At 37.6% G+C, this 7,947-nt stretch overlaps 2 protein-coding genes across 2 annotated transcripts; both read right to left on the bottom strand.

The window, feature by feature from the left end:
• Positions 1-1,305: 1,305 nt before the first annotated feature.
• On the bottom strand, positions 1,306-3,397 carry LOC122519449. Its single transcript, XM_043638870.1, has 5 exons — positions 3,292-3,397; positions 2,901-3,216; positions 2,325-2,806; positions 1,872-2,256; positions 1,306-1,789 (listed from the first exon to the last, which is right to left on the bottom strand). Exons 1-5 carry the CDS (start codon positions 3,395-3,397, stop codon positions 1,378-1,380), a joined length of 1,701 nt encoding a protein of 566 aa, XP_043494805.1. The 3' UTR covers positions 1,306-1,377.
• Positions 3,398-3,838: 441 nt separating this feature from the next.
• Positions 3,839-5,953, bottom strand: LOC122519192 (splicing factor ESS-2 homolog). The gene is made up of 2 exons (XM_043638507.1): positions 4,458-5,953; positions 3,839-4,372 (listed from the first exon to the last, which is right to left on the bottom strand). Exons 1-2 carry the CDS (start codon positions 5,606-5,608, stop codon positions 4,069-4,071), a joined length of 1,455 nt encoding a protein of 484 aa, XP_043494442.1. The 5' UTR covers positions 5,609-5,953; the 3' UTR covers positions 3,839-4,068.
• Between the last annotated feature and the right edge of the window lie 1,994 nt (positions 5,954-7,947).

Here is a 7,947-nt window from a genome sequence, read left to right as displayed (position 1 = left end):
TATTTTCAAAACTTTCGATTAAATGTTTTAATTTGAGAGATAAAAACAAGACGACTAACTTAGACTAATAGAGATGCCGAATGTTATGTCATTCAAAATTATATGATCTAGCGATGGCGTATATTTTATAATGAAAAATGGCACTTTATAAGATAACTATTTAAATGTTATTATTATAAATCATAGTACCGAAATAAAAGATTCAAATTCACGATAAAATCTTAATTATCGATGTCATATTGCAAACTGAATAATTTCGTTACAAACAGCTATGATATATTTTCAAATAAATGTATAAACTTGTTGTCTTTTTCTCCGAATTTTATTTTGCAATCCAATATGTTTGCTTATATTTGCATGAAAGGAAACAAAAAATTATGCAATTCCAAATGTAGGATGATTATTTTATAATATTTTGTTGGAATTTGCTAAACTTCCTCTTTTTGTTCTTACCAACATTGAAATGATTAGTATTTTAATTTATAATATAATATTTGAATGTTCGTATATGAAAATCGATAATTTTTCATTGATACGTTAAAGAGTGAATGTATAATTAAATGAATATATCGTTCGGTAGTTTGAAATATCCATTAATAAATGCGAAGATGTTATTGCACGCGAAGAGATTTATCCATGACGATAGGACAATTTACAGGAGCATATGTAAATGAAACAAATCATGTTGCTCGCGGTATAAGAACGGTATCGTAAAGTTCGTCGTCTACGTGGTCGAAAAAAAGAGAAAAGAGAAAAGAAGGAAAAAGGCAGAATATTCTCACAGTAAGGTCATGCCCTGGGCCTAGCTTTGGATATTCTTTAAATAGAAAGACAGCCGTCTCTCTCTCTCTCTCCCTCTCCCGCTCTTTCTCTTTCAGAGATACATTATGCTTCCTTCGAGACAATCATCGTGTTCTGCCATCTGGTCTCGAACCAGCACGCGGATTCCCTTTTCTCGGCCGTAGCGTTTTATGATGCGTTGACAGCCGTGCTTTAGGTTAAGGAAGTCGAAGGCAGACCATAAATTTCGATATACGCAAACACGAGAGGAGGATCTTCGTGGATGAGTTCGCTCGCGTTACAAATCGGCTTGGCTCTTAAACAGTCCTTTGAAAATCGCTAAAATTCATCTTTTCGTTTATATATAAAACATATACCTACTAAAGTATATCCGAGTACTTAAAAAATTATTTTAATATATACTACTTTCTATAATTTTTGGATTGGGAATAAGTACAGTACGCGAGTATCAAAATAGATTTGTACATATTACAAATAACATTTTTTATTCCAATACATGTGTCATATATTCGAAGTAAATGCAGTCGAAAAAAGTTGCGCGTAAAGGAACTTTATGAGGAGGGAAAATATGTCGGGTCAATGAAAACACAGGGACGATATTTTATTTCTTCGAGCCGCCGCGTTTCGTAATCTATCTATGATTCCCAAGCCTGAATTACGTTCGACTTCTTCGTTAGTTTCAACGTTATCGACGTTGTAGTTGTAAGAATCCATATCGATTTGCTCATTCTCTCGTGGTTCCTCCATTTCAATTTGTTGTTGAACTACTACGGATCCTGGTACGTAGCCTGGTAGAGGTGGACCGCTCGGTCCGCAGCCTCCTATCGATCTATGTCCTACATTTTGTCCGATTAATTTTCCACCGATGCCATTTTCTTCTCCATTCGATACGATTCTTTGATCTACTCCTTGAAGATTTAACGAGGGTGCATTTATGGCGATGTTTGGTTTGACAACGTTCGCGTCGATAGGCCTGTAGCCTACGTCTCTGAAACGATTCGAGCGAATTATCGCAAAAGACGAGAGAATATATTTCATTTGATTGTATTTTTTCTTCCTGTTGTTCTTACCCGTAAGTTAAAAAATTCGATGCCACGCGATCGAGTTGTTCTCTCCGTTCCAAATGTTCTCGTTCCATAGCTTCGAGCTCGGCAAAAGTATCATCGTCTTCGTCGTCGTTATCTCCGATCATTATAGAACTCGCCGGAGAGAGTTTCAATTCCATGATGGGCCTATCGACGGTCACGAGTTTTTCTTCGGGTACGTCGATCAATTTCTTTTCTTTCTTCAGTTCGATCGGTAATGTTCTGTGTCCGAACGATAAGCTTCCCTCCGATACTAATTTCTTTCCTTTGTTGTAATATATCTTTGGTGCTACGAGATTTCTATAGGCTAGCGTCAACGATATAGGATCTGCTGGTAATTGATCTTTCGGCCGACGTTGAAAAGGAATTCCTGTCAAATGATAGATGAATCAAAGTGCCCTCGTTAAAATGATCTTTACCTTAAACCCCTCTACTTACCATAACGTATATCTTCGAACGGAGTACGAATACCCGAAACGATGTTAGGAGTTCCAAAAGGATTAGGTGTATCGTACGCGATGTTAGAGGTACCGTAACTTCCAAATTCCGATTGAGGCAACCCGATAGGAGTTCCGAAGGTACCTCCGAAAGGAATAGAAGCGTCGTGGTTCATACTAGAGATAACGTAATCGCCATTTCCGGACTCTAATCGAGATAATCCGTTAGAAGTATCGTAAATGATGCTAGAGCTATCGTAACTTCCAATTCCGAATTGGGGCGATCCAATAGGAGTCCCGATATGAGTTTTCGCGCTTAGAGGATCACCTCGAATACCCGAAATGTAATTGACGCATGCTTGATAAGGATTAGCTTGACAACATTTCATTTTAACGGGATATGCAGGAGTGACTTTAACGCGCGTTCCCGATATTATAGCCGCTAATTTGCTCGGGTTACAGGGATTATTGACAGGCGAGAAACTGTTGAAAGAACGTTAGAATTATTAATCGTTCGCATAAGAAAAGAAGAAAGACAAAATCGCATTAGTTGCGTTTAATGTATCGTTTTACCTACTTGGGTACTATTTGAACGTTTGAATTTGGATACGTTGGTTCTGTCTGAGCGATATCCGTCAACTCGGAGGATTGATATTTTCTGGAAAGATCTGTGGCGATCGCCGAGTTAAAATTATCGCTCGGACTTATCGTATCGTCATTTATACTACTTTCCGAGATACTTAATGTATTCGTTTGCGTTTCGGAACATGCAGGTTTTCCATCCTCGCGAACGATCGCAGCTTCGTTTATTGCTTCTGGAGCCGCATACAGTATAGGCTTGGTCACTTCGGTAGCTTCGACAATGACATTGTTACAGCTGCATGGATTACTACCTGATGATTTAATACGCGTCGTCGGTGTATTAACGAATACAAGCTTTATGCGATAAAATGAAAATATTAAAATACCTGATCCAAGACGACCGCAAGTAGTGCATCCTTCTTCTCCCGTTTGACCCAAGACGGCAGAGATCAACAGGAATAACGTTATACCCTTTACCCAAGTCGAGCACATTATTATTACGCGTTTTTTACTCCACATACTCGATTCTTTATTTTTTTCTCTCATTTATATAAGAATTCCATCCAGTCGAGAAAAAAAATGTTGCAACGATTGACCATTACTCATCATTGCACATCATCTTGTTGTTCTTTTTATTCACGACTATATACATTTCCGGTTGTCATAAATGTTATTTTGTTTATCCTTCTTAATGTCTTCCGGTACATTTCTCAGTTGTTAAAGGGACCGTCGGATCGCGTATTATTTCCGTGTTTAAAGGAAGAATACGAGGCGTGACCGAACATAGAATACGAAGCGTGACATATTCCAATAAATTCAATTCCGACAAATTTATTGCGAGAACGTCCCAAAGGAAGTACCTTCTTCAAAAATTGTATCAAATACGAAATGCTGAAATACGATACTTAGGTTTAAAAAAAGAGATTGATTATACTCGTTGAAAAACTAAAAGCGCATTATATTTTACTGCTTATTATATACAATATTAATTTTATAACAATAGTTATTACATAATCACTTTATTCTTATGATAAAATTCGTATTTACAAGATTCGCGTGTTTTGGATTCACCAATATGGTAATATTATTCGTTTGCAAAAGTCGGTCGTTTGCAAAGTCATTTACAAAGTCGGAATTAAACCCACGGTGTTGTCTTTATTTGTTCATTTATTAAAAAAATCAGAAGCTCTTTGTCTTTGCGGCGGTAAATTGAGTAAATTGTCCGTTAGGACGGGACCTTCGGATCTTCGGCTAGTACCATTACTTCTTTCCGACGAATCCGTGTCACGTTTCAATGGGGTGTTTGCTCTAGGCGTAGTCGGCGTCCTAATACCTATAGACGGCGTTCTCGATAAAGAAACTCTTCGAGGCGAAGGAGTATGCGCTATGCGAAGTTTTTGGGTTGCCAATCTTCTTGCTGCAGGTGACATTGTACTTAACCGATCGATGGTCGATCTTGGAGAGGGCCTATCAAAATTCAAAAAAACAATAACAACGCGAGTAAGATTTGAGCCGACTTAATCTAGAAATCACTTTTTATTTCGATACTTACGTTGCCAGTGACTTTCTGGCTGCTTCCAGTGCTTTATTCTTCCTATCTCTGTGTCGTTCGCCAGCTTTTTCCGCTAATTGTAAAGCTATTTGTTCTCTTTTAGGTGGTTCCGCCATCCTAAACGAAGGACCTTGACTAGTTCTCAGTAATGGCGTATCACCGCCATCCAATCTAAAAGGAGTTCCTTCGATTTCACCCCATGTCATCAAAGGACTTTCGCATTCGCCTGGTCGAGGGCTAGGAGTAGCTACGAAACTGTAACCGTTCACAGTTGGGGCAGCATTTTTTACAACTTCCTTGCCGTCAACTCCTATCTTACCGTCATTAACTTTGGATTGATGTTTCGCCAATTCGTTAATGGTTTCTTTATTCTGTTGTTCGTTGAACGGATTTACTCTAAGTCGTGTATTCTCATGCGTTACCATTTGTTTTCCTTTTGCTAAATCTATCTTTTCGTCCGCCGTTAATTCTACGCCGTCAGGAATATACATAATATAATTTTTATTCCTGTAATTCCAAGTATCCAATACAGGCTGCCTCTTGTTTTCTTGTCCAACGCCAAGAGAATTGTTATTAGATCTTTCTATAGCGAGCAAGTTAGATTTTTCTTCGGCTTCATAAAGCCATGCGTATTTCAACTTGCGTCTTCTGTCCGCTTCGACCATCATTTCTTCAAAACTTGCATTATCTTCGCTAGTATTAATACTTAAAAATGCATCTAAGCCTACTTTATTCTCTATATCTTTATCTTTAGACTCAGTTTTACTAGGCGTATCTCTGGTTGCTTTGGTAGATCTCAAATGTTCATCTTCCGACTCATCCTTACGTATTGGAGTTTCAAAAGTAGCCGGACTGGCAGGTCTTTCCGTAGCTGGTCGACCAGAACTATATTTCTCATAAAGTTCCCTCATTCTTTTCACATCATTTTGTTCCAAGGCATCCAAATACTGATTCTGAGCCTGAAGTTTTTCCAAATGTGGAAAGAAATCTCTTTGTATAATTTTGCCCATTTTTTCGATGTACGTATCTTCATCCAAAATTTTTGAACGAATCTGTTTACTTTTCTTTGCAACGCCAATTGGTTTTTTAAAAATAACCAAATCGTTGAAACTTTTAGCAGCTTCGAGAGCTCGAGATCCAGGAGTTTCCATAGTTAACCTTACGTACAAAAATGACAACGCATATAAAATGTTTCTTACAAGAAACTTGCACGTAGAAATATATACAACAAAAAATTGTATTATTATGTAGTTGCACGCAATTCGTTGACCGATTGCACCACTGCTGAACTAGAAACTTTGCGTTTTTCAGACAAATCTCTCACGAGGAAATTCATGACGTCACGTTATTTCTCATAACAGTTGTAATAATTACGTTAATAATACGTTATATTTTATGATGCGTCGTCCAATCTGTAACTTAACCTAATCTTTAGAATTTTCGTTTCTTAGAATCTTTAGAAATTCCGTTTACAGAGTAAAGTTCTTCCAGATTACACGATATGGCGCCAGGGTCGCCTTGGTACAGCATCATCTTATGTGCAAAACAGTAACTATTTCCTTTTTTACCGACAGACTTTATTGAACGATCCGAAGTTTGCTGCAAAATTTCAAACTAATACGTATCTTTTCTAAATTGTACATAGCTACTACGAAGAATAAAAAACTCTTCGATTATATTAATTCTACAACAAATTCTAATAGTTCTTCTACAAATGAAATCGAAGGCTATCGTTATTTGCATTTAAATGAAGTTCACGAAGTACGCAACGACGGTCACAAAAAAAATGGTAAGTCCAACTTTTTGAAATTCGCATAATACTATATTTCTTTTGCTATATGAATCAAATACTTATAGAAATAACAATAAAAATAATAATTAAAGACCGAGGTAGGATATTGAAATAAAGCCGTTGAAACGAGTATCGAAATAGAAAAATACAAAATGGCGGGTGCATAGGATCGTAGGTTTTTGCAAATGATGCATTTATTGATAACAATGGCAGGATGGTAAAGACGGTCGGGTTACGAGCAATAGACGAGATGATATTTTTGTCCAGCTAGAGAGTACACAGAGAGATAGTGTTTTCTCGTATTGCCGTCTTTGAGAAAGAGAAAAAGAAGAAGAAGAAGAAGAACGGCAGAGGCGTCGGAGAAGAAGGAGGAGAGAAGGAGGATTCGAGCGAGGTGTTGGAGAAGTACGATGACAGACATATGAGGATTCCAGCGGCGAGATAAGATATGCGCGCCGAATACACGTCCTCCGAAATCTACCTTACGAGTATCTCACCCAATTTCTACCCACTTATACTTTTTATTATTTTTTTTCGCTAAATCATTAATTCATTTTTTATTCTTCGTATTGAAATAACTAGAAATTATATGAAGCAATCGCAGTCGGAGCCCAAAGGGTTAAGGTTAACATTCCATCTTTAATTTTAGTTTGAAGAACACCTCTACGCTTTTATCTTTATTCTTTAGTGGTATGCACGTACGAGGAACGTATAGGAAAAGATAAATAAGAAGTAGGATCGCTTTGAAAATTTGATATCAAAATTATAGCAATCGTTGCAAGCACGTGGCCATACCCTTTCCTCTCCATCTCTCTATAAGTCTCGCAAAGTCGTCCCCTTTATTTACATCGTAAAGTAAACTTTTTCAATCTTGGAAAGAGAGATTCACGGTCAACGTCAGTCTTCGCTCGGAGAGATCGCTTAAACGGTTTTCATTACGTTGACGGATATGTCCGCGTGCTTCTTCCTCCTCCGCAGAACCTAACTGTGTGTGTATATATATATATATATATATACATGTATATTTGATAATATTTATAAAATGAAAGAGAAGAGAGTCGTTTGACGTATCGTCATAAGAGGAGAGGACCCACTTATGCTAATTATATAATTATATAAATTTACATTTAATTTGGAACATTATATTAGAAATATAATATATATATATATATGTGTGCGTGTATATAATGTTAATCGTATATGAGAAATAATTTGTAGAAATTCAAATGATTGAATCGAAGAAGGAGAAAGAGGAAGTCGAGGAAGACGAATCATAGGTCGGTCGCGTACGAGACGCAAGTTCATATCCTGCGGTACCAGCCGTACGAGAATATGGCCGCAATGACAGATTTACAGATTCCAGCCATCGCCTTGTCCTCTTCTTCGGGATTCTTAAAGCGTATATCCAACGAGAGCAAGACGCGTCGCCTCGTCTCGAATGGCCGGAGTGCACGTCAAATCGCACCTCCAATGTTTACGCTTTACGTCCGCAACTTTCCTCTCCGTCTCCCTAATACCGCCATCTCTCTTACTTCCTTGCTCACCTCTTTTATTTTTTCTTTACACGCTGCCACTTTTCCTCTTTCCTCCAGCAAGAGGAAGCCTTCTGTCTTTGCCCTTTCCGAAAGTATGTACTTGGAAATTTGGAGAAGAAAATATTTGTCTACAAACTTAACATCGGGAAATAGTAATAATCAT

This window comes from Polistes fuscatus, unplaced genomic scaffold (assembly GCF_010416935.1).
Source record: "Polistes fuscatus isolate 324 unplaced genomic scaffold, CU_Pfus_HIC Scaffold3, whole genome shotgun sequence".
In the NCBI taxonomy this organism is placed as follows: domain Eukaryota; kingdom Metazoa; phylum Arthropoda; class Insecta; order Hymenoptera; family Vespidae; genus Polistes; species Polistes fuscatus.
Note: the sequence above shows the minus strand (reverse complement) of the source record. Positions and strands in the feature narration are given on the sequence as shown.